Source organism: Epinephelus moara, chromosome 18 (genome assembly GCF_006386435.1).
Source record: "Epinephelus moara isolate mb chromosome 18, YSFRI_EMoa_1.0, whole genome shotgun sequence".
NCBI classification, from domain to species: Eukaryota; Metazoa; Chordata; class Actinopteri; order Perciformes; family Serranidae; genus Epinephelus; species Epinephelus moara.
Window position 1 is genome coordinate 18,497,471 of NC_065523.1, and position 25,856 is coordinate 18,523,326.

At 40.4% G+C, this 25,856-nt stretch overlaps 3 protein-coding genes across 5 annotated transcripts in view; 2 read left to right on the plus strand and 1 right to left on the minus strand.

Annotated features, from left to right (window-relative positions):
• Nucleotides 1-25,856, plus strand: part of galr2b (galanin receptor 2b) — a 383,467-nt gene that overhangs the window by 93,318 nt on the left and 264,293 nt on the right. The gene's annotated exons all lie outside the window — the stretch shown is intronic.
• On the minus strand, nt 3,984-10,311 carry pla2g10 (phospholipase A2 group X). Its single transcript, XM_050070054.1, has 4 exons — nt 10,179-10,311; nt 5,641-5,809; nt 4,862-4,968; nt 3,984-4,330 (listed from the first exon to the last, which is right to left on the minus strand). Exons 1-4 carry the CDS (start codon nt 10,213-10,215, stop codon nt 4,176-4,178), a joined length of 468 nt encoding a protein of 155 aa, XP_049926011.1. The 5' UTR covers nt 10,216-10,311; the 3' UTR covers nt 3,984-4,175.
• zc3h7a (zinc finger CCCH-type containing 7A) overlaps nt 16,588-25,856 on the plus strand; it is a 21,016-nt gene continuing 11,747 nt past the window's right edge. For 2 of the 3 annotated variants that reach the window (XM_050070039.1, XM_050070041.1), the window contains exons 1-5: nt 16,588-16,719; nt 18,061-18,160; nt 21,175-21,214; nt 21,396-21,599; nt 25,059-25,217. In XM_050070039.1, the coding sequence (XP_049925996.1) occupies nt 18,093-18,160; nt 21,175-21,214; nt 21,396-21,599; nt 25,059-25,217 (471 nt within the window). In that variant the 5' untranslated portion in view covers nt 16,588-16,719; nt 18,061-18,092. Of the gene's footprint in view, nt 16,720-17,923; nt 17,943-18,060; nt 18,161-21,174; nt 21,215-21,395; nt 21,600-25,058; nt 25,218-25,856 lie in introns of those variants that run through there. The other variant, XM_050070040.1, reaches the window with a different exon arrangement.

The following is a 25,856-nucleotide window of genomic DNA, read 5'->3' on the forward strand; positions in this document are numbered from 1 at the left end:
AAGATTGTGGAAATGAAGGACTTACAGCAACTTGAGCCGTTTTGTACCGCTACACGTGTTTCTAGTCGGACTATGTTTACGAGCACAAGAGTTCAGCGAGCCACCGAAGGACCGCCCTGCGGATTTACTATTGGTTCTGCAACGCAGGGAGTTTTTTTAAACTCTGAAATTGTATCCGCCCATCTAAACACAAAATTAGGGAGAAAGACATCAGTCTTTAGTTAAGCAAAGCGTCTAAAGACTGACTTGTGAGTCTAAATTCAGTCTGATCAGCCAGTATAGCCTTATTTTTCAGTAGAGTAATATTTTTTTTTTTACCTCCTTTAAGCGCCCTATAACTTTAATTCTGTTTTGAAAAATGTATTTTTGGGGAAAATAAACCCACCTTTTCTTTAAAATTTGTGCATGCTCATTGTTGCTTTGTGTAATGAGCTTATGCTAGAAACAACAACACTTAGCACCGCTTTATCTAAGGACTACACTGTTTTACTTAAACTTGGTACTGCTGCATCACGTCACTGATGAACGGGGGCATCTGCTGCACCCAATGTTTTTGCTCAGCCTCAGCATTAGCGGTTTAAAGTCCCTCAGAAACGAAGGCTTTGGTTTGGCCCGGTCGAATGAACACATGATGGGACAATTTACATCGTGGGATTGTTGTCGATGAGCAGTGGAAGGAAAACTCTAGCATTTCAAGAGCGTTACTCATATCTTTGAGCTTGCCCCTTCATCCTTATACTGAACAAAAATCAACTGTAAAGAGGTCTTTATTAGGTGTTTTGAGGAAGTTAACGTCACCCTGTACACTTTACTACCTTTGTGATAAGGAGAGAGTGTTGGAGATAGTTATGGACACTCCCCGAGAACCACTTCGGCTGTAACTTTTGAGCCAGACAAGTTACAAATGCAAGCGTGGTGTCTTTTTAATGGTTTTTGACCATAAGAAATACATTGGAGTGCTTAATTTTATGACTGGACCACCAATCAACCACTTAAAATAAGTGTTTTTTTTAAACATACAATAATGAATGAATGAAAGAAAAAAATGTAGTATTTGAATCAATTCATGAATACGTCTTACCTATCGGCAGAGATCCAGGACTTGTTTCAGAGCCAGGCTCTGTCTGTTGTTCGCAGTCACAACAGACAGAAGGAGTTTTACTCCATGTACTTCCTGGTTCCCATGAAGACGGGAGTGTTCATGCCACTTTTGGATCTCCGCATCCTAAATCAATGCCTTACCCACACAACATTCCGTATGCTAACCATCGGGCAGTTACTGGAACTGATTCAGCCGGGCGATTGGTTCACCACCGTCGACTTGAAGGACACATACTTTCATGAGGTGGCTCCAGAAATTCTTGCGTTTTGCCCTCCAGGGAATCGCCAATGAGTCCAACAGACTGCCATTTGGCTATTCCCTGGCACCCAATGCCATCAGCAAATGTGTGGATGTGGCACTTACTGTATGGTGCTGCGAGACTATGGCACGAGAGTCTTCTTTTACCTTGATGACCTCATCATTATGGACACGTGGAAACAGCTCATCCCTACAACTCAGTCTGGGTGAAAATGTGTAAATGAAATGTTTGGTATAGCGGCCATATTGGTGACATGCAAATTAGAGAGCATAAAGGTAAAGATAAGGTAAGATAAAGAAAGATAAAGCATAAATCTGGGTATTCCAGTGTGTTTCTAATGTTTAAAAATATGAAATAGACACTTTTCCAAAAGAGTTTAAAAAAAAAAAAAAAACTTATTAGGTAGTTGCCATCTTGGAAATATGCAAATTAGGGGCCCCGATGCATCCAGTTATAAAGAACAAGCATTCTAATGTGTTCCTCATTGTAAGAAAACATCAACACCGAGCTTGCAAAAGTTGCAGCTGAGATGGCTTTCAGGTCGCAGCCATGTTGGATTTTGCCGCCATGGTCGTCAGAAATCCAATCTGCAATGCCCCGATATCCAGATGTCTTCTACATATTAAGCTATATAGTATGTGCCAGATTTGGTGCTTTTATCACAAACTCAATGATCGTCTTGATTCTGTGAGCTATGCTGCCGCACTATTTCAGAGCTGAGAACACTACAATAGGGTATTTTTGGGTCCACAAAGTCAGGCTTCCATTCATCGTTTATGGAGCAGCTCCAGACTTTTATACATGATGACATCACAAGTTTGAGACTTACTACACTACTCTCTGGCTTTGAGAGAGAGAGTAGCTTATATTCACAAACAGTGATTAAACTTTCCTGGGCCATGGAAATAACATATTGGAATTCTTAATTTCGGTGGTGTTCCCTTTTAAAGATCAAAATAGTTTTGCTTGAGAACGTACACCATAGGGAATGCTAAATAGATGTGGGTACTGCCTATGTGAAGCAATTTTTTTAGTTTCTGATCTCATGAACTCAAACAGCTGCTGTTCTGACTCATCCTGTACTGCAGCATGTCAAATTAAAGAGTGAATTTCAACTTTAGCACCACAAAAACAAGACGTGCGCTTTTTTATCTGTATGCATATAACACAGGATGTTTACATGTAAATACATAGTTAAGCTCTTTTAGTTTGAGGAGAGTAGAGGTACACCAACTTACGCAAATAGGAAAGTGGAACCTTGAGCCTGCCTCTCGGATGGAAGCATTTGACTTCCCTAACTTTGTAGCTCATACCCGCTGAAGGTAGCACACAATCGGGCAAGTGTTTGTGGGCCATGACCCAGATACTTATTTCCAGTCCTGGACTTTGGACACTGCACCGCCACCACGGCATCATCTCCCATTTCAGTCAACACTCACGAGCGGTGCACTAGCTCAACAAAGAAGCTGTGTTTCCTGTGCGAACGCTGCTGAGCAGTGTAAAAGCTCACTTGAGCAGTTTACATCTGGGAGGGCTGTGTTTACTGTGATTACAGCCGTGGTGGTGGTGATACCGTTTACTGGTTGTCAGTGAGGAAATGAAGGCTTTGACTTGACAGTGGAACTTTCATCAATCGGATCGGGAGGACGTTCCCAAGCCAAACCTGAAACCAACTGCGGTGAACCCAAAATAGAGTCATTTACTGCATGTAAAACATTCAAAACCACAGTCAATAACAGGTTGCGAGGAACTTCGATGCATAAAATCAGTTTTGAAAAAAAAAAAATCCAAACAATAACATCAGTAATCAAAATTAAATGCAAACTCTGTCACTGTCAGGCGTGTACCCATCAATGCTTGACTCCTGTGTTGTCAGTTTGTCTCAAGTTTTGTGATTATGGCACCATCTGCAGGCCGAAGCCCAGACTCCACACAAAACAAACAAGGTGATGCCCTGCTGATTTGACGGCACTATTTTTTTCTGTAGCAGCAACCCACTCTGCAAAGCTTGTGTGAAATGCTCCTCTTATTTTAGTACTGTGAGGGAAGGACTGCAAAACAGCCACTGAGATCACACATGGTCATAATATTAAGGGTGTATGACATCACTTAATAGCAATTTAGTGACTAACTTATTGTGGGGACCTCATGTAAGAGTTTGCACACATTGTTCTTTAAGTTTTTGGCTGGCATGTCCCCGAAACAGCTCTGACAATGACATATTTCATACATGGGTTTAGGGTTGGGGAAAGGAAAGAAAATATCACGGCAGACGTTAAAATAGAAAAGGAAGAAAACCTCAGTTCCCTATTAGCTCACTAAACTCCCAAAAGCTTTTTTTAAACCCCCAATGAATAGTCAGAAACAAACCCGGAGCACAGAGAGTCAACTTCAGAGTTATAAATGCCCTGCACAGAATTTAAAAAAATAAATAAAAGTACTTTTGTGAGGACCGGCCACCTGATCTTTCCCTCGCTGACTCACATTTGACCTTCCGGCTAAGCCTTGATTCAGTTTCGACAGAGGAAACGCTTGAGTTTCCTTTTCGCTGTGTGAATCGACTTTAGCTTTAATCCTTATTACTTTCCTGGCAGTCATCATGTGTGTCAAACTGTTGGTGTTCATTTTGCCTTTTATTAAAACAACATATTTGGTACAAAGACTTCACATGCCTCATTAATAAAAACTGTAAAAATAAAAAAAGAAAGAAAGAAAATACAGTATAAGTGTATTCAATTAGTTAACACCAATGTCATCATCATTACTGCTGGACTGGAACATGTTATATTTACAAAAGGCTCACAGAACATGCATTCATTGTGAGTAAATACTACACATTGGTTGTTTGTAACCGCAGAGGAAATCTGGATATACGGCATATTTCCGATTGAAAGGTGCTTTTCTCAAACATTTGGCAGCGTCTCTGTCACACTTGCACAGCAGCTTTTTACACTCATCCTCCAAATCATCTGCAAAGAAGAACACAAACATCTTCTGTTAGTGTCAAGCTGAAAGAGAAATTTGAAATTTGTTGATTACTTTTTCTAATGCTTGCAAAATCATTTTGCCTCCTAATGGTTAATTTGGTGCAGCTGCTCTGAAAACCAGAGGCTACTGAACATTAATTGTGGATATTATGAATTCATTTTACATTGATTTATTCAAATAAATATAGTAAACAAGCCACTGTTTTTGGTTCCTTAATGTGTAAACATCATTAAGTCTGTCGCTATTTATGGACCGAAATTATTGTGGTTTATGGGGGCTTAAAATACCACTAAATATATGTTCTAAACATCCTGCCCTTCCCTTCCAATTAGCTGTCTGCTTGCTGTGCTCATGGATATTTGCGGTTCACACACAGCCTGATCTGTGTCTCACTTTCATTTACACATTTTGGTGTGTTTCATGGTACACGAAGCATCAAAGAAGAAAGAAGCAGCTAAGTTACTTCCAAATAGCAAAATATTATTCAGGCATAAGCATAAAAAATGCAGTACCACACTCAGCTTTCTTGTCCTCGCACGTCCAGTGATACTGGTCTGTTTTGGTGTAGCAACCAAGTTGTTCTGCAGTTCCATAACAGCAATCATGTCTGTGGCAACACCTACGTACAGAGAGATTAACAGCACAATAAATGTTTTATTCTGAAGGCTGAACTCTAGACAAGGCAGGTCATGAAAGAAAGCAGTAGGTGGGTATAGTCCCAGCACTGTGGTTTCAATCACACCACGGCTATTTTAAAGGCAGGCCAGGATCACCGCACGAGTTTTCACAACAGATATTTAGCAGTTAACTGGTTTGAGGGGGTTCGGTGTCTTGCGGCAAAGAAGGAAAAGAAGGAGACGGCAATTAGGATTTGGGTGTGGAATTTTTGGACCTATTTTAAAGCACCCATTGGAGCATGTGAGTCTGCTGAATTTGGACATCCTCATCCCCTCCTTCCATCCCGTCGCACAGCATTTGTGGTTCAGTCGACTCATTCGGAAACGGGAACTCTGTGTACACGAGCAGGATGGAGGGGGACCAAGAGGAACCAAAAGGAGGAGGAAATAATGCGTACACTTGACCCGTGGAGAGGGGGGCTAAACATCACCATTGCGTGCCAGATTATATCTTTTGCATCACATAATGTATAGGTGGGACATATATAGTGTCAGCTGAATGTTTACATTTCAGCACACACTATCATCAGGTGTCCATATCCTCATGAAAATAAAAACAGACTTGGCAGTGTCATATTTTCTTGAGAGGAGTGTGATTTAAGCTGCTGCCTCACCAGTCTGTCTTGTCTCTGGGCCAGCCTTGACCACCCAGTCCACAGTAGCATCCATACATCACGTACGACAAGGGAGATCGCCCTGTGCTGCATTTAATGGCTCCCGCCAGCTCCAGTAACCCTCTTCTTGTCCGCAGGGACCTGCGTGTCGCCGCAGACGCCACAGCCACTGCAAAGAGAAATAAAGAACTAAAGAGAAAGAACACACTCATCTCTCGACTTGTAAACACGTCTCAGTTTCTTTACACTCATTGTGTAGTATAATTGTGTCCTGTTTTTGTTGCTTTGATTTATGGTACGATACTCAGGGGTGGAAACAGTAATATTAACGCTGCTGTCTCTCTGACACAGTCAAACATTCAAAAGTTTTCTTTGCTGTATTATGGTCTATGTGTTAGACTGTTCCTTTGCATTCGTCCACCCTCGATCAGAGGTGGGACCAAGTCAAGTTCCATGTCAAGACCGACAAGTCCCAAGTCATGTCCACTTTGTGTTTCAAGTCCTAAACAAGTCACAGTCATAGACTATAAAATTAAAGGACGTAGCTACCGTGACGTCACCAGTTAGTTTGTGGACTGCCATTTTGACGCCTTGAGTTCGTCATTTCAGCTGTCGCCATCTTGTTTTGTTTTGTTTTTTAGCCAAAAGGGACCATATGCGGGCAAGAGGGTGACATTGTGGAGGAGCAAGTGGTGGATCTGACTGAGAAGCCGATTGGCAGACGGCATATCACTCAAGGCATCCTGCCATTATGCATATCTTTAAGCCTTAAAGGACAACTTCGGTATTTTTCAACCTGGGCTCTATTTCCCCATGTGTATGTGTGCGTATGATTCATAGGTACAACTTGTTCTAAAATTGGTTCAGTATTGAGGAAGGCGGAAGCAACCGGAGCCGCGAAACCACCTAAAACGGTAATGGGGGCAAATGCGTTTGCGCATTAAAAGTGTTTTTTTCGCCACTGACCGGTTCAGATCGCCAGTGTTATGAGTGCTATGAGTGGAGTCAGCTGTCAGTCAGTGTTGGAGCAGAGAGGGGGAGGGCTGCCCCGCTGGGTACTGTAAGTGAGTATGTGTGTATGAAGTGTGTGTGTTACGCTAGAAGAGTCAGAGTTTGGGACGGAGTCTTTTATGTGCTACCCCCTGGAGTGTTACCAGAGTTTTTGGAATGCTCAAATAAAGGCCTTTTTCCCAAATGCAAGAACAAGATGTCGCGCAACACCCCGTACAGCTTTCATAGGCTGCCTTTGTCAGACGGCGAGATGCTGAAGTTGTGGCTAGTTGTGCTACAAATGGATGCTAACACTCCTCTCCAGACACTGCGCCTTGCAGACCATCGGGTCTGCAGTGCTCATTTCTCCCAAGATGACTACTGCCAGCCGAAGAAGAGAAGACATCCAATCCCGAAACACCTCTTCCTCAAGAAAACGGCTGTCCCACGAGTAGAGAGAGCTACAGACACAGTGGAGCAAAGCTCGTGACATCACACAGCCCAGAGGTAAGTGAAAGGCTAGTATGCTATTTACAGAGATAGCACTGGCGATCTGAACCGGTCAGTGGTGAAAAAACACACACTTCATACACACATACTCACTTACAGTACCCAGCGCGGCAGCCCTCCCCCTCTCTGTTCCAACACTGACTGACAGCTGACTCCACTCATAGCACTGGCGATCTGAACCGGTCAGTGGCGAAAAAAAAGCACTTTTAATGCGCAAACTTATACGGGACACATTTGCCCCCGTTACCGTTTTAGCTCATTTCGCAGCTCCAGCTGTATCCACCTCCCTCAATACTGAACCAATTTTAGAACGAGTTTTACCTATGAATCATACGCACACATACACATGGGGAAATAGAGCCCAGGTTGAAAAATACTGAAGTTGTCCTTTAATAAAATGTAAACAGGTGAGTTATATAACAGCCCCCATACAGCTGTCATGAAATTAGCTATAGTGAACAAAACTGTTTTTTCCTACCATTCTATAAACATCATCTGATGAAACCATGGGTGAAAGGTGTTGTTTGTACATTTAAAATGAAGACTAAGTTAAAAGAAGAAGCAATTCAGCCCTCTTGTGCGTGCTGTAGGCTATCTGCTTATTTACTATCAATCTGATGTTTCCTGCCATCACCAAATTACAACGACTGACAGCGCTGTGCACGGGGCATGTGCTTTTGAATCAGGCTGTAAACATGTTTGTTTCTGCTGTGAAGTTTAACATTTTAACATGGGGGTCTGTGGGGATTGACTGGCTTCTGGAGCCATGCAGCCTCAAGTAGCCACTCAAAGAACTAGCTTTGTTTTTCAGGTTGCTGCATGGTCACGACGCACTTTTTGCCAAATGAAATGCCATTAACAACAGCACAATAATAATTAGATTTACAAAAACCGTTGATGCTTTTTAAAATTTGTATTTATTTGTTTAAACAAGTTTGTTAAAAAGTTACTTAACTGTTAAGCTAACGTTAGCTAAGCATTAGCTCGATAAATATGTTAATATTAGCCTTGGCTTACTGTTCTTAGTGTAACTTTAGATTTTGGCGTTTTTGTATCTCTGTCTTTGCACACCGCACTTCGTTTTTTGTTGACCACATGCAGTTTTTGTATGGGAGCTAAATTATCATTGGTATCATTTTTACCAGCTGTCACTCAGTTATATTACCTTAGTTCTTCATGGATCTCTTCTGCAATTCAACTGGGCGCCGCCGCATTGATTCAGATAAAGTAGACCTGGGGAACTGAATGTCGACTTGCTGAAAACCTTTGTTTTTTATGCATTTTTAATTTCTCCTAGCAATTTGGTGTCAATAGGAACTGATAAGTATAAAAAATTAAACATTGTCAATGATAATTAAGTCCCAATGTCCACAAATGAGACAATAATAACGTCCCATTGTCTTCAAACAAGTATTAACAGTATCTTAGCTTGTTTGCGTTGCTAAAATTGGTCCATTTTGTTGCCATATCAAACTACAAATGTTATTAATCATAAATAAACAAGTTTCAACCATAAAATTTGATCAGGTTTTGGACCTTGTCCAATTTTGTGTCAGGATCGGTTGGTGTATTGTGCTCTTACTACCACTAGATGGCATATAAAAGTGTCCACGAATGAGGACAACAGGTCTTAATCAAATAGGATACAGTATCTATAGGTCAAGTAAACTCAAAATGTGATGTCCTGAGGACACAACAGACTTAACATACTTTTTAAACTTTGGGTTTTGGGGAGAGTATCAAGTATTTTCAAGTCAAAAGGCTCATATCCAGGTAAAGTTGTGAGTCATTGCTGTTGAAGTCTAAGTTGAGTTGCAAGTCTTTTATGATTTTGTCAAGTCAAGTCTGAAGTCATCAAATTTGTAACTCAAGGCGGACTTAAGTCAAAGTCATGTAACTCAAGTCCTCACCTCTGCCCTCTGTACACTCAGCTGCCAGTTTATCATGAACACTGACACTAATGCAGTTCGACACAACATTCCTGCTATAAATTCCTCCTTCAGGCAGGTTAGAACAGTTCACTTTTAATTGAATCTGTTTAAGAGAGGTGTTGATTCAACTACATGATCATTATGATGGCCCCTCTGTTTGGTGCACTTAGCTGTTGCCATGCTTTCTCTCTCCAGGGCTGCAGACCTGTTAAGGTTAGGTTAGGTTAATCAGTGGCATGGGACACGCCTATGCCCGGTGTGCCCTGTGCAGAGCAGCAACCTCTCCTTTGTTGGCCCCATACCACATGTTTGCGTCGTGGCTAGCGGTTCCTTAATCACGTTTTTCCAGCACAATGCACGCAACACATTTTTCCTCACCTATACCTTACATGATTGACTTTACAGAATCCTCCCACTGAATTGTTTGATTTGTTTCGATTACCTTGTGGTTAATTAAAAACTTTATTCATTAGTACACCTGGCTGTGACATTATTTTGGAGGCTGCAGTTTGGTGTTGTTTAACTGTGTCACATTATACATACTGACACCATTCATATCAATGAGGGCAGGCCTCATTAACAAAACATGAACCTATGAAGAGGATTTATTGCAGGAAAGATTTAACTCAGTGTTTCTAATAAAGTGAACACATCTATAAAGTTCCACTTCTAAATGGCTACATAATTGAGGGAATCTGGTTAAGGAGCCTACATTAACATTTTCAGTCTACTTCTTCACAAGCCTGTGTCTCTGCCCTGGGCCCCAGTATAATGGTAAATAGGACTCATAGGACTGACTTTACACTTACTCACATCTCACACCTCATGAACACCAGAGAGCTTCACTCTGCCTGAAAACCTCAGCCGGGTTCAGCCTTGTAATGATGGAAAAGTAGAAAAATGTTGTAGAGCAAAATCAATTTAGTCTGTCTGCACTCTCAGCCCTAGAATAACACTTTCACTGAATCACTCTGCATATGTAAACACAAGTGTTTTCCCCTCAAGGCAGTTACCTGCGCTCCCTCTGTGTCCTTAAAATAACTTTTCTAAGTTTACTGCACTTCATTAGCAGTTGGAGCTCCATTACAAAGTAAATAATTACCTTACCAGATAACAGGAGAAGTGTCCGGTAAAACGCAGTCATGGCATGCAACAGGAGGCTGAACTCCACACCAAGTGTCGCTCACTTACACCCTGTGAGTGAAGCATGGAGTGGGAAGCTTTTTTTAGATGCTGTTTGAATAATCCTCTGAGCATCACCATTGGCCAGAGGCTAATCCAGTGTTTGTCAAACTGTACGCCCTCTAGAGGAAACAGCCTGAAGGTTTTTACTGCTTCATCTCAGCTCTAAAGGACCAGTGTTTGTGTGCCTCCAGGATTCATGCTGCAGTAATGTGTACCATGTGCATACCTTATGATTTTCTACTTTTGAGAGCTTTATGGAAATCAAATACACACAATAGGTAGCAATGAAAACATGTTTGATTTATGCACTAACATCATTGTGTCTTGTCTAAATATTCTGTTTGTCTTTTCCTCTAAAAATCACAGACTGTCCAACTCTGGGACCGATTCTGTGCCACAAGATTCAAGAATAAAGTTTCTGACTCTCTCACTGAACCACATGTTACATAACAGGCAGATAGACAGAGCACAAGTCAAAAAAAATTTACAGACCGGTGTCACTCTGGGTGGTAATTTTAAATCGAGATTTATAGTTTACACAGAAAACTCAAGTCATTTTGAGCTTTCCAAATGAGCTATATTCATACAGCGTACATTAGGCACAGATATGGGAGATTAAAGAAGCACATCGCTGCTGGGAAGATGGTCTTTTCATAAACCTAGGTTGTCTATGCAGCAGAGAGAGACACAAAAACTTTCGAAATTGGTGCTATATGACCAGAGAAAACAGACAGCAAGGGCTGTGGCATTCATCTTTCGCTCAAGAGGTAAAAAACCTACAACTACCAGAATGCACTGCGCTGCACTAGACCTATAAACACTCCTGCTAGTGAGTGACATAAAGCTAGCCTGGCCATTTTAACCAGGACCCTGGAAGTACATCAGCCAACCACTGGAATTACAACTTCCAAGTTCATCACATGACATCATTAGAAAAAACTTTTCCCCATAGACATACATTATTAAAGAGGCGTAAATCAGTGGATACTTTTTCTGTGCATCACAACCCCCGTGAAATGACTCATGTTGGAATTTGCTCTATTCAGTACGATAACAGAAGAATGAGATCACGGATACAGGCGGCCGAAATGAGTTTCCTCCCTGGGGTGGTTGGGCTCAGCCGTAGAGATAGGGTGAGGAGCTTGGACATCCGGAGGGAGCCCAAAATAGAGCTGCTGCTCCTTCGCGTCATAAGGGGTCAGTTGAGGTGGTTTGGGTATCTGATTAGTATGCCCCCGGGCGCACACCGTTACAGGTGTTCTGGGCGTGGTAGGAGGGCAGACCCAGAATACGCTGAAGGGATTACATATTTCATCCGGCCTGGGAACACCTTGGGGTCCCCCAGGAGGAGCTGGAAAGTATTGCTGGGGAGAAGGATGTCTGGGGTGCTTTGCTTGACCTGCTGCCCCCGCAACCTGGGCCCGGATAAGCAGACAAAAACGGATGGATGGAGTCTGATTTTGACATTTTGAAAGTCTAGACTGTTAGTGAGTCAGTCCTGGTTATGTCCAGCATCTATTTTCAAGACAATGTTCAGGCAAATATGAAAAAAACTTTTATTTCAGTGTGTTAAAACGTATATAACTCAGTGACAGAAGAGTGATTCTGACTGTTGGGGAAAAAACTTCAGAATTTTACTTTTCAAATGAGACCATGCATGTACACATACAAAAAATGGAACAAGAACAGCTTTCAGTTTACTTTTGGTTTGCCTTGGATAGGTGTTTTAGGTACATTTTACAGGACCCTAAAGAAACTAGAAGAGCTGCACGATTAGATTATTTCAATCCTGTTTAAGTTAGTGGAACATTAAGATGAAAATAGCCATCTTGTGCCATCCTCTTGTGCACTAGCTCTTTGGGCCCAGTGATGCCGAAGCAGTGCCGCTCATCCAAGTAATTTTATTCAAGGCACATGGACGTTTATGACTTAATGTGAAATAGGGCAATTTATAGGAATGAACAAGGTGCAACACTATATCCAGTTCTCTTTATAAATCCATGGTTTTGACCAGTGGCTACAGGTAGTCACCATGGGCCCAGGTGCATACTACTATGACAGGCCTAATGCTCACTAGGCACTAGACACACAGCTGGCAACTGTTTACAAAAAAGCCAAAGGAATGTCCTTTACATATATATATATATATATATATATATATATATAAAGGACATTATGTGCGTATATACATAAAACGTGCATAAAAACATAAAACCTCTCCTGTGTCGCCTCATACCTCACATGCTTGCATTGTGGCTATCAGTTCCTTAATCTCGTTTTCCAGCACAACGCCCATGCAACACATTTTCCCTTATCTATTCCTTACATTATTGACTTAACAGATCCCTCCCATTCAGTTGTTTGATTTGTTTCACTTATTTTGTGGTTAATAAATTACTTTATTCAATAGTACACCTGGCTGTGACATTATTTTGGAGGCTGCAGTTTGGTGCTATTAATGTGTCACATTATACATACTGACACCATTCATATCAACGAGGGCAGGTCCAATAACCTCATTAACAAAACATGAACCTATGAAGAGGATTTGTAGCAGAGAAGTTTTAACTAGGTGTTTCTAATAAAGTGAACACATCTATAAAGTTCCACTTCTAAATGGCTACATAATTTAAGGAATCTTGTTAAGTAGCCTACATGAACATTTTCAGTCTGTTTCTTCACATGCCTGTGTGCGTCTCTGCCCTGGGCCCCAGTATAATGGTAAATAGGACTCATAGAACTGACTTTACACTTACTCACATCTCACATCTCATACTTCATGAACAGTGAGAGCTTCACTCCGCCTGGAAACCCATATAGGCACATAATTTTGTTATAGATTGCTACTGACTAAAAAAAGAGAGAGGAGAAGAGAAGAAAATCATGATGGAGATGGGTTTGGATTTTTGAGGGCATATTGCCTATAGCAAATGGCACCATTTTGAATTTAATGTGAGGTCTTATTTAAAGACAGGTGTAGTTCAGAGATGGCAATCTGGATCATTTGCAAGGGCCCCTGACTCCACAGGCCCCAGTGCAACTGCACTGCCTGCACTGTCTATATTGACACCCCTGGTTTTGACTCAGGAACAACATGGCGGTCAGCTGGTAACAAACCATCTCAAATTAAAGTTACTTGATAAGCTAAAACGTGTTTGTGAAAATATTTGAGGCGAGAAACAGGCGACAAAGTAACAGAATCTTAATACAATACAGGAAACAGTATAGCACCCACCTCCACCTTACAAAATTCTTGTATTACAGCTAAACAGTGCACTAAAATAGGTTATGTTTCTGAAGACATTTTAGCTGAGATATAGGCAATACAGTAACAGCATCTTATGTAATATTTGATCAGCATTGCTTAGATGACAGTTTGATTAGAGTTCCAGCAACAGTCAGATGTCCATGTACACATATGACCCACTTTTATGATACAAAGCTGGTTGAAAATTGGCAAAGTATATCTTTAATTGAACAATTACAGAAAGGTTTGAGTAGCCTATATAAAACACTGCATGAATTTAGGTACAGAAGATTTCAGTGAGTTTTATGTTTTGCTCATGCAGCACATTTTTAATCCCTTTATGAAACATAATTTGTGGCCCCACTCACTCATAACAAATACACCTAGACTTACAGATGATGGTAATTACACTCTAATAATATGCCTACCCCTCCGTAATCATTGAGATCATCTATCTTCTTCCCCTTGTAAATAAACATGTCAGTGGGGTGAACACAACAGACCTTCCCTCCATAAAACAAACTGTCGCTATCATTATTGTCAGTATGATTTACCGAGCAGCACTCCAAGTGTCTAAGTTTAACAGCTGAGATTGTTTATTTGACAAATTGCAGACCTGATCTGGAAATGGCATGAATTGTGTCATATCTTTGGGTTTCATCTTTTTATTATGTTTTCTGAAAGTATATTTTCAGCTCTGTCACGCTGGGCTCTATTGTCATTCATAATGTGCTAATGTCAGGGCAGCAGGGCAGCTAAATCATAAAAGACACACACTTTGGAGTTTTGATAACAGGGGACATATTCACGGTGTTTTGTGATTCAGTTCCTCAGTGATGCTTCTGCACAATGTGAGATAAGCGCCTCCTCCTGGCAGTTATTGTAGCTGTCAGGATGACTGCGCTTCGTGGAGGAGACACATCCCTCGATCCCTGTATATCTGATTATTTTCAGCTCAAACTATCCATCGCCACAAAACACCCGGTCAACTGTGAGATCATATCGAGCCGAACTCACCTGACAGGAAACGCCTGAATAAGATACACATGTGCAGTGAACTGTGCAGAGAGCAAAAACCCCAGACAATTTAAGGTGCTCAATACTTGTTTTCTTGACATTTGCCTCCCAGAGGGCTGAGGGTGAGATAATATGTGAGAGAGAGTGAGATAAACACATGAACAAATGATCCAAAAATACATTTTTCAGATTAAATGAGAAAGCAGAGTTTCAGCCTGAGAAACATCCAGAGGATGATGTTGATGTATGAACAAACTGAATGTACATGAGGGAAAAAAAAGTGTTAGTCATCAGTACAGCTGGGAGTCTGTGCATGAATTCTTCCTGATTGAGAATCAGACATTAGCTCCAACCTAATTTGGGGAAATGAAGCTAAGTCTGGGAATGATGAAAGGTAAAAAGAAGGCAAGTAGTTGGCTGTCTGCCTCCTCACACAGATCTATGGATATACATCTGCTGCTGCCACAAAGTTAGACTTGTTTTGATGAGTCTCATTGAGCAACATTCACATCTAATTTGTACATGACAAAGTGAAACATAAACAAATAAATTATGGAGAGAGAAAGAAAAGAAAAGAGAAAATGGTTGAACTGATTCCAGAAGTAAGAAAGGACACTTGCATATCCTATTCCCAATACTAATAGTAGTATAGTATTAGTATTACTGCATGCCGTAACTGTTTGTCCTGGTTTTGACATTTCCCAAATGTGCAAATGAAATGAAGCTCATCTTGTCTGTCCTCAGCCTCTACTTTGTGAATCACAGTTGCACATTTACATGAGCACAGGATCTGAGAGGCTTAATGCGTTGATTAACTCAAAGATGAAACAACCAGGAAACTCACTGTCAGAGGAAGATTTGCAGGCTGGAGAGTTGAGGGTGAGAGAAGTTTTCATTGCCTCAGGCTTACCAGTCTGAACTGACACAAGTTTTGTAGATTTGGTTGAAGAGATGGAGAATCTGGGGAGTCTTGGCAATCTAAAGGACCTGAAGGATTAACAATGTTGGACCTCAGATGGGGTACTCTGTTTGGATTTTCAAGGTTGCCATATAAACATGTAGGCAAATGTACAAAGAAGAGGAGGAAATCAATCTTATGTGCAAACGAATAAATTAATACAAATATGGAGCTAGTTTGGTTTTGCAAATAAGAAAACAGTAACACACATAGTTTTGTTCAAAGGCAAATACATGATCTGAACATCCAAAATTTCACATGTACTTTCAGAATCACCTTATTGGAAAATAATGAGTACACATACCAAGAATTTGACTCTGTTTTTTTTTTTTTTTTGCATTGCTCTAAATGTACTTACAACAGCTAAGAACAAGATCAAACAAAGCTGGGCAAATACAAACACAACTTATTATGTGGGCCTACACAAGTATAAAAATGTTAAGGTGATCATATAGATATTATATAAATACATATAAAAAGCACCATTGAACAATAAAATAAAAATAATAATAAAATGTTCTATACAAGTGAAGTGTTTTTTAAGTTGTAAACTACAGTATATAAATAGTATGTGTCATATACTATTACTATTACTACTACTGTTACTATTACTACAAGTAGTAGTGATTATAATAATAATACTGCTCTCATATTTTAATTTAATCACCTTACATTGCAATGCATGCACTGTCAACCACCTAAATTTGCACTAGCGTCATAAACATATATACTGTAGCAATAGCTCTCTGTACTAGTCCTGGGACTAGACTATCATTTTACTGCTGCATGTTTTTATTCTTAAACTTAAACCTAAAGTGTCTGTCTATTTTTATCTATATTTACCTATCTATTAAAAAGCTGATAATAAAATAATAAAGTATATATACAAAATATAAATAACAATAGTTCATCGTGAGCAAGACCCCCTTTGAAAGAGACTCTAATGGGTTTACTGGCTGTTCAAGAGGGCTGAATTTATTACAAACTTATTGGTTTATTGATCACTGCCTGTTGAAGTTGCATTGTCATTTTGCATGTGAACTCTTGTCGTGTCCTTCCACTATCTGTAGAGGGCAGCACTGCGCTGGAGTCGGCGTTTGTGTGCCTGCAATCAGAGCAGACGAAGAAGAAGCAAAGGCGGCCTTCAGCGATACAGCAGTTATTTTAGCTAAAACGAAAAATCACTTTCCCTCCTTTTAGATAACCAACGTAAGGGTTGTTTGGAATAAAGATCCATTCATGTAAGTATGTACGGCAGGCACTGTTAGGTGTTTTATGCGGTTATTTCGCCGCTCCCAGGCGGGAGCTAAACATCTACTGTTCGCTATTGTTTGCGTTGGGGAACTAGTTTAACTTGGGCATGCCTATGCTTTGTTAGGTTCAGTGTACTTCCTAGAAACTTAGTCGGGTATCGTCATGTAGCTGGTTAGGCCAGTGTGTTTCCAGCACTGGGAGACAAGGTTGTGTCGTTAAGGTTTGTTGTGTGTTGGCAGCGGTGAAACTATGTGAGCTAACAGTTGCTAACCTTTGCTAGCAGATGATGATTGCTAACTAGAAGTCTAACGTTACTCTCGGCGGTTCTCCCGGCCGCGGGTAGCGCACGTGCGCTAAAGGCAATGCGTCCATTATCGGACACCTCCTTGTACAAGGTGCTTCCTGGACTCATAAAACTTTACTCCAGCTGTGTCTTTCTCCACCGTCAGCCCTTATCGTTGACATAGACGCGATTGTTAAGCGACGAAAGCGTCTGTACTCACAAATGTTCCCAGAGTAAAGTTGGTTTTGACAGGACAGGCGCACCCTCTGAAGCTAACAGTGTCACCATCGTCCTGTCTTTCCATTTAACCCAGATTCTCCTTTGATAAGAAAGTAGTTTTAAGAAATTTAAAGTGGAAAACAACAATGGGTATGAAGCGTTAGCTATGACGGGGCATGGCTCACAGTTTGAGTTGGCGGTTTTATGGACAACGACAGAAATCCTTAATATCTAACGTTACACATGTTAATAATAACACACATGGCGCTACGTTATAAGCTCATGTACGTGTCAAACTCATCGCGACAACAAAGATATATTTTGTTATTCGTATCTTGCGAAACACTTGAAAACAGACTTTAAAAGCTGACATATTAGTCACTGCCATCGAAATCATGTCCGATAATAGACCTCCAGCTTTCAGATGCTATGTAAACCGTGTTTCCGGGCCTACAAAGTGCACCCTTTATCGTCCACAGCTTTAGTTAATGTCATTTTCAGTATAATTTTGATAACAGTACACTGTTTTTTACCGTGGTTGGCTCGTAGGCTAACAAAAATGTTGCGCCTCAATTTCCGGAACTACACGTGTGTCGTCATTGCTAAATGCGGAAGCGATAACACTGAAGGCAAGAGGACTTTAAGTAATATAATGACTGTGACTGAGCGTTGTAGCTGCCAGTAAACCAGTTGGACAACCTGCTGATGGTGATTTATGCTGAGCAAGGAGTGATTTTTTTGTTGTCATTGTCACTGTTTTTGTTTTTTTTTGCTAGTGACTATTACCAGTTAATATAATATATATTTATATGTATTGTCATTTCAGGTGTTGACAGAGGAGTGGATACTAACACAAACATGTCCGGAGCGTGTCAGGACAGAAGGAGTCGCTGGCAGGAGATTCAAAAAGGCCTGCAGTTCATCCAGTGAGTGTCGTGCTTTTGATCCCTGGTTGTTAAAGTAACTGAATTTTACTAATATAATACTCAAAAAAAAACCCTGATAAGTAAGCCAATGGGTGAAGTGTTCTGATCCTGTGTTTGCCACTTCCTAATGCTGCCACTCTCACTATTCTTTCTTGTCATCCTCTGTCTAAGAAATACTGTAGATGACAGCTAGATGAAGACTCTTCCCAGCTACAAATACTGGTCTGCCTGTGTTTCCAGGCTTTTATTAAATGAAAAGGCATTAGTCCTCCATAGAACAGCATGATGCAAGAATGATTTGTCAGCATTGCATCATGTATTGTTCAGATCAGCTGGATGGCAGTGAGACAGCTGATTAGTGGCTTTAAATTAGTTTTGTTTTTATTGTGAGGTGTTCTCCCAATCTGATCTGAGCTTTGTTTTCATGCATCAGGCGCACTCGCAGCATGACTACATATTGCTTTCAGAGCTATGCCAGACAGCGCAGTGTTGCATTTCGATTAATCTGACAGGGCCTATTCTTTGTAAAACAAAAGTGATAGTTAAATTACTACTCTGTACGTCATTGTTGTGGAGTCAAAATGAAACTTCGCTGATGTCATGATGTGTTAAGGTGTCACAGAGCAGTGCTGGAAGAGTTATCCTATACTGCATTATGGAAATACTCAATTACAAGTCCTGCGTTCAAGCCTTTACTAAAGTAAAAGCACAAAATATCAGCATCAAATATACTTAAAGTACCAAAAGCAAAAGTACTCATTATGCAAAATGCCCCATTTAATGTATATTATATTACTGAATTATAACTAGTGATGCAATAATGTGTCAATTGATGTAGTGTTACAGCTGGTAGGCTAATTTTGATGACTGGGGATACTGCTGGGTAGCTTAATACATCATAATATATCAGTCGATTCACATTTTGCAGAAGTAGAAATCTAAATCTGCGAAGTAACTAACTAAAGCTTTTAGATGAGAGTAGAAATATAAAATGTAGCTCAATAGAAGTAGAAAGTAGCATAAAATGGAACTCAACTAAATTAAAAGTACCTCAAAAACAGCACTTAAGTTACTGTCTTAAGACTGATACACAAAATGTAATGGCACTTTAAAGAGCCATATTATTTTAGAAAGTATTTGGTGTCATTTACAATACACTAATCTAAACTCTGAAGAGTGATAACTGATGCTAGAAATGTTTTGGAAAACGAAGCAGCAGTTTTAAGACTTATGTGTTGCAGCTGTTTTCCTCATTAGTTTGCGTCTGATAGAGAGCTCTGTGTACCCCAGTGGAAGTGTGATGATGATCTTCACCAAAACATACATACTCTCCATAGTTCAGTGCGCCAAAGAAGAGAGGAAACTTAAAATGCCTGACAGCAGCTGAGCTAGAGGCCAGCATAACAAAAATAATGTCACATTTATTATTGCACAATTTTCCATCATGACATGTCGTGACACAGCATTTGATTACGTAACCAGTTTCAGATAAAATGAATAATCTACGCAATTTTGCAGCGTGCGTCGTGATCATTAACCGTTATAGATGTAAATCTTGACAGTAACTTAAGTTATGTCTTATCATGCGGATGTGTGTTATTATACCGTTTAATCAAAATCATCACTGATCTGTATTTATGTCTTTGCCTGGTTTTCCTCATTTGAACCATGTTTAGACATCTTAACAGCCTTATTTACCTAGTTTTAAAGATGTTTTAGTATAAGTGGACACAGAGTCATATAAATAATAGCTGCAATGTGAAAAATATATATTTATTTTTTTTACAGTGAAGGTTTGTTTACAGAATGTTGTTGCTTTTGCTGACTTGTTTCCATTCAGCAGTCAATGCTGTCAGCACCTGCAAACACAGCAACCTGTCAAACCACTGACACACAAACAAACACACACCTTCCTTTCTTTTCGCCCCACTGTCTCAAGTTCAAATGTGTTTCGTTTTGTGACAAAGCAGAACAGAATATACTATAGATATTAACAGATTAATCACAGGAGTATAATACAATTTGTTATTGTGCCAGTTCATTTAAATCAATAATTAAGCTGCTTCATTTGATTTTGATAAATATGAAGCGTACAATGTGCAGGAGTGCAAATGATCAAGTAAAATAAGTTGCAGCTGTACTTTGTGCTGAAATAAACTTCATAAGCTCTTAATGCTACTGAACCCCTAATCAGAACAATTCCTTCTTATTCAGGGTGTCTGCAGGTCCTTTAAAAGTCTTAAAATGTTCTAAATTCAGATTTGATGGGTCTTAAATATCTAGCCTGACAGACCCACTGACTGTTTACAATCATTGGAGAGACCGTAGAATTGCAATAATNCAGTCAGTAGAGTCTCAGCATCAGTTACAGTTACGACTGAGCTACAGCAGCACGGCAAGCAGCATTAGCAGTGTCCCAGTACATAGCATTAGCAGCCGGCTCCTCCTCAGCTGTATCCCGGCAGCGGTGTTAGCAGCAGAGAAGCCGGACTTGCTGGAACGGTCCGCTGGAAAACTGAAGATCAAGGACGCGGCGACCCGGCCCTGCCATGGCAGCCGCCCATGGGCAAACAAATCAGTCTCCAGCGTGCCGCTGTCCAGCAACCTCGAATCTGTAGGCAGTTGCCAGTCTCGCGGCAGTATTTTGAATTTGAGTGCAGTAACCGTTTTGGCCACATTCTTACATACAGCGCCTTTAACACATTGAACTTAAACTTACATTGACCTTACTTTGAATTTGCATCACTGTGTTTACTTGGAAAGAGTACTTACACATATGTGTGTCACACACACACACACACACACACACACACACACACACACACACACACACACATATAAAACATGTATTTCAATCGCAGGTTTGGTCTTAAATTTCATATAAAGTGGTATTAAAAAGGTTGCAAAAAGTCTTGAATTTAACTTGACTTTATCTGTAGACACCCTGTTATTTATGTTTTGTTCTTCTGAAACTTTAAAGGTTTGTAACATGAACTTTTTTTTTTTCTTTTTAGATCAACCCTTCCATTTCCTGGAAGTCAAGATCAGTATGAGGTGAGCTTTCATCTTGTATCAACACTTGTATTGAGTTAAACTGATTCAATGGGGATGATTACAGGGTCACATGAAAGGCAACCTGTTATTGTCTTTTTCCAAAGTAAAGGTGCCCAAATGAAAGGACAAATCAGGTGCAGTGTGTTTATTTTCTGCCGGTTTGGTTCTTTTAATTTTTCAGGTGTTCATTAAGGATCTCGTGTGGAATCTTTTTGGAGAAGGAAACGATGTATTTAAAGAGGGAGACTGGACAAAATCCATCGAGATGTACACTGAAGCCTTGAGTATAGCAGAGTATGCTGACTCAGAAGACATCTGTGTTCCAACAGGTTTACTGGAAAAGCTGTATGCAAATCGAGCTGCCTCATACCTAAATATTGTTCCGGTAAGTAGATGGTGACTGTCACACACGAGCGTTCTCAGTTTCAGTCCCAGTGGCTTTGAATTCCCTCTTGCTTTGACTCTACCAAACAGAGGTTAAACAGTGTAGGAAAAGTCTAAAATACAGCAAACAGTTTTTGGTATCATAAAGTAGTGTATTGTAGATTAATAGGACCTGCAGCTGTCTTAGGTTTTCGGTTACATATTATATTTGGAGCCCCCGGGGTTTCTCACAGGTTTAGAGATTACTTTCTTTACTTTACTTTACAAATCTCTACGTAACACCTATACCAAAACACAATTCACAAAATGTCAGAAAACAAAAGGAAGTAGGTTCTTAAATGTCACTGCAGGTTCAATAAAGAGCACTGTTTTGTAACACCTTATTGTCGTCAGATTTGAAAGCATTTCTAAGACTTAAGAATGGTCCTCTGCCTCTGGCTCATTAGGCAGTGTTAACCATTACCTGGTTTTGTTTGAACATGTCCCCAACATATTTTGCCATTCATGTACATGACACAGTTTAGCAGTCAACTTAAATTATGCTGTTGATTGACCTTGTCTGTCTGCATTCTGAATCATCAATAGGTGCATTTCCATACACCTGTTTTTATGATTTATGGGCTAAAACTGACATACCGCCATTGTATAGACCACTCCAAGCTCTCTTCACTGTCTCCAAATGACTTTAAGAAACTCATCTGTGCACACAGGGCTGTTGCCATAATTGAAATTAGTTCAAAACTCTATTTCCATTGTCCAGCGTGTTCTCCATTATTATACATCCATTCTTTTCCTCGTTTGACGTTTGACTGACACTCTCCTATTTATATCATTGTGTTGTGCCCTCCTCAGCAGTGCTTATCTCAATGGACCAACTCCCAATATTATGAGTGGATGGAAAAGCACATAAATTCACATTTTCTTTTTTTTGCGATGTTATGAAGATTTGGTTAAAATTTGTGCTACATTTGGATGGAAACCCAACTAATCATACCAAATCATAAACAGGTTTCTGCCCCCATTTCAGTTGTAGTTTGGAAAAAGCTTTGGTTATGTGAATATTTGATTGGCTACTTGGAAGTGTCAATGCCAGTATTTAATCAAAAATTCTGAGACGGTTATTATAGACTTTTCTTGTGGCATACCTGACTTGTCAAACTCGCGTGTAGCTGTCTTGATAGGATATTAACTATTAATGCTACAGTCTCACATTACATCATTTATCACATGGACTGTTTTGATTGTGTTTTTTTTTTTTTAAAGCACTTAGCATCATAAAAAGACCAAAAAAGGACTTTATACCAGCATTCAACTCCTGACATTGACACTGTGCATAGTTTGACAGTCTTAGTTAGCCTGAGGACAAGGCAAGTTAATTTGACGTAGTGGGGTAGGGCTGACCTCTTCAATGTTGTCACTTTTGTAACAAGATTTATCTTCTTTTACTTTAACGTACATCGTGGAATGTAATTATAGTAAAGGGAGTGCTGGAGACATTATATCCTTTTTCTGGCTGAGTACCAGGTTATTTCCTTATCTCTACTGTAGTAGAGTGCACCAGGAATGAGTCTTACAACCCGCAACTGAGTGACCATTTTACCACTCATGGTTCCCTCGTCTCAAAGTCGGTGGGTTTTTTAGCCGCCAAGAATATTTTTGACAAGTTATGCATTAGAGGTCAACTGATTAATTGCTTTGGTCGATTAATTGGCGCTGGTAGGGCTTCATATAAACTAGCGTTAATAGCGGAATGTGGCTCAGATAGTGGCCGATAGCAGTAACCTCCATGTGTCACGTGGGTATGGCCGTAACGTTTTTGCACTGAGTACTGGAAGTTATCGGTCGATTATTCGGCTATTGGCTTTTTCCTGCCCACAACTATCGTTATTATATTGGTCATTAAAAATTCACTATTGGTCAACCTCTATTACACATGTTGGTCTTTGGTTAATTTTGTTAGTCTTCAGTTTAGTAGCACTACCAGCACTGTGCTGCACCACATCAAGAACAAAGGTAATGAATAGGCCATGTATGCTGCACTAGCTAGCTTGCCTTGGCTGCTCTGCTGGTGGTGCTTATATATGTTAATTAACAATGCTAAAGGGGGTTTTGCAGCTCAAAATTAAGCCGCTTACTCACTGGGGCTACCTGGGCGAGACCAGAGGGTGGCCACCATGTTACCGCAGCAACGATGTCCCGCCACCATGGTCCGGGATGGCATTGCCAGCAGTAAATACCAAAAAAGCGGCACCACAAGCTAATTCTGACTCAACCTGGGTGGTGCGCAGTGCAGAGTGGCTTAGGCTAGCTAACCAGTGCAGACCTAAGGGCGGACAGTGAGCACCATGTTTCTGCATGTTAACGCAGCTAGCCCTCTGTCAGCAAAGCCAACAGAAAATGAAATAACAAAGCGAGACATTTTTAATACAAAACATTACAATTTCACCCCCCTAACCCTAACCAAATGGATAGCACTTTGAAATGTGGTGCTAAAGCTCATTGAGTCAATGGAGTGCAGGACTAAAAGAAAAGCGTCACTTGTACTTCACGTCATTTTGTGTTTTTCCTCTTCATTTAATTGGTTAGTTACCATTTAATGGATGTTGGGCTTTCAAAAGCAAAATGAACCAAAGCCAACATCCCTAGTTAGAGACAAAGATGTGCTCTGCCCTCTTTCCTAACTCCAGGCAAGAAAGCAAATAAGCATGTTTCCCTAATGTCAAAGTATTCCCTTTGAGGCAAAAAAACTGGTGCCTTTATTCACCAGTTCATTTACTAGACTCTTATTACACAGGAATTGTAATGATGTAATCTGGGATCAGTTGCAGTAAACTTAGTTTGACAACATAATGAGTTGCTTTAAGGCTCCATAAAATGTACAATTTAGTAATCATGCAAACATTAAACCAACGAAATGCATTAATAAGGAAGGAAGCTGATGACTGATTATTATTATTATAAATACATCAAATAATCCATCTGAAAGGTGTGTGGTGCATACACAATAAAGTGACTTATACAATGTACTACATATACTATGCACAGTGACAGCATACAAGCTCTGCTGGACTTCTTTTCTAGATGGAACAGGTAATATATGACACTCCAAGTGTCATGTTAAAGTATAGTGATAAATAAAGTCTTTTTGGGTCCTATGACAAAGTCACTGTTGGCATAGAAACTCAGGATCCATTAAGAAAACATTGGTTGAGAAAAACTGATGCTTTTAGAGGAACATTCAGTTCCTCTTTCCTGTCAGTGTCCATCTGTATTGAATCAGGTTACATGGCAGTAAAAAACACTCAACTGTCTTCAGGGAAGCCACACCCATACCTGACTCAACTTACTGAACATGTAAAGTCAATTTATGATCAAACAGTGGTTTCTTTGTTCACACAAGCACAATGTTTAAGTATAGCTCTTCTCATTCTGGGGCATGTCTGTTTTTTTTTTTTCTCAGGGACTGTACGACCAAGCATTAGAAGACTGTGAAAAGGCTCTCCAGTTGAACGAGGGGAACCACAAAGCTCTGTACAGAAAAGCAAAATCCTTGAAGGAGATGGGGAGACATCAAGAGGCCTATGAGGCTGTTGCCAAATGCTCTCTAGCAGTGCCTCAGGTAAGGTGTAACGTCTGTGTGTTTTATGTTGATTTATCCAAATGTGCAGGAGATCCACTCGCTTTTATGCTCTCAGCAAATTTGACAAAAATTAAGCAGATTGAAATGCCATCCAGGCTGCCTGCGGGAACAGCACACCCAGTGGAGTCATCATGCTTCTGGCATGTTGCCTGACAATATTCTAGATTAAATATTGAATTTTAACAAAAAAGGCATTAGATTGTGAAAATTAATGTTTGATTGTGAATTAAAAAAGCAGCACTACCACGGCTGGGGGGGGGTCTGATCTTGGACCACCAGAAAAAACTTTCTGTTGCTGCTGTTACACAGTTCAGACCCAGCTCTGCCACAGGTCATGAGCATGCTGTGATGAGAACCTGACTGGCGAGCGCACTAAGATTGCTTCTGTTTGATGGGTGGTAACCAGCATAAAGGTGCATTACTGCCACCTTAATCTCTCAAGACAGATTCTGCAATTTACATTGTAGAATCTGTTGGCAGTCCTGTGTGAAAGACGACTAGAGAGGGGGGGGCTTTGAGTTTGAACGATGCTGCGCTTTAGCCAATCACAATGGAGGGGGCGTGGCCGAGACGTGCAGGTGTCCCCAGGAAATGTGTACCTACAGAAACAGCAAGCTC

Excerpts from the sequence above, each read along its gene's own strand:
- pla2g10 (XM_050070054.1), bottom strand. The coding sequence starts at position 10,215 with ATGACTGCGTTTTACCGGACACTTCTCCTGTTATCTG. Across the intron at positions 5,810-10,178 it reads GACACTTCTCCTGTTATCTG|TGGCTGTGGCGTCTGCGGCG; the intron begins GTAAGGTAATTA and ends TTCTCTTTGCAG. Across the intron at positions 4,969-5,640 it reads CCCAGAGACAAGACAGACTG|GTGTTGCCACAGACATGATT; the intron begins GTGAGGCAGCAG and ends CTCTGTACGTAG.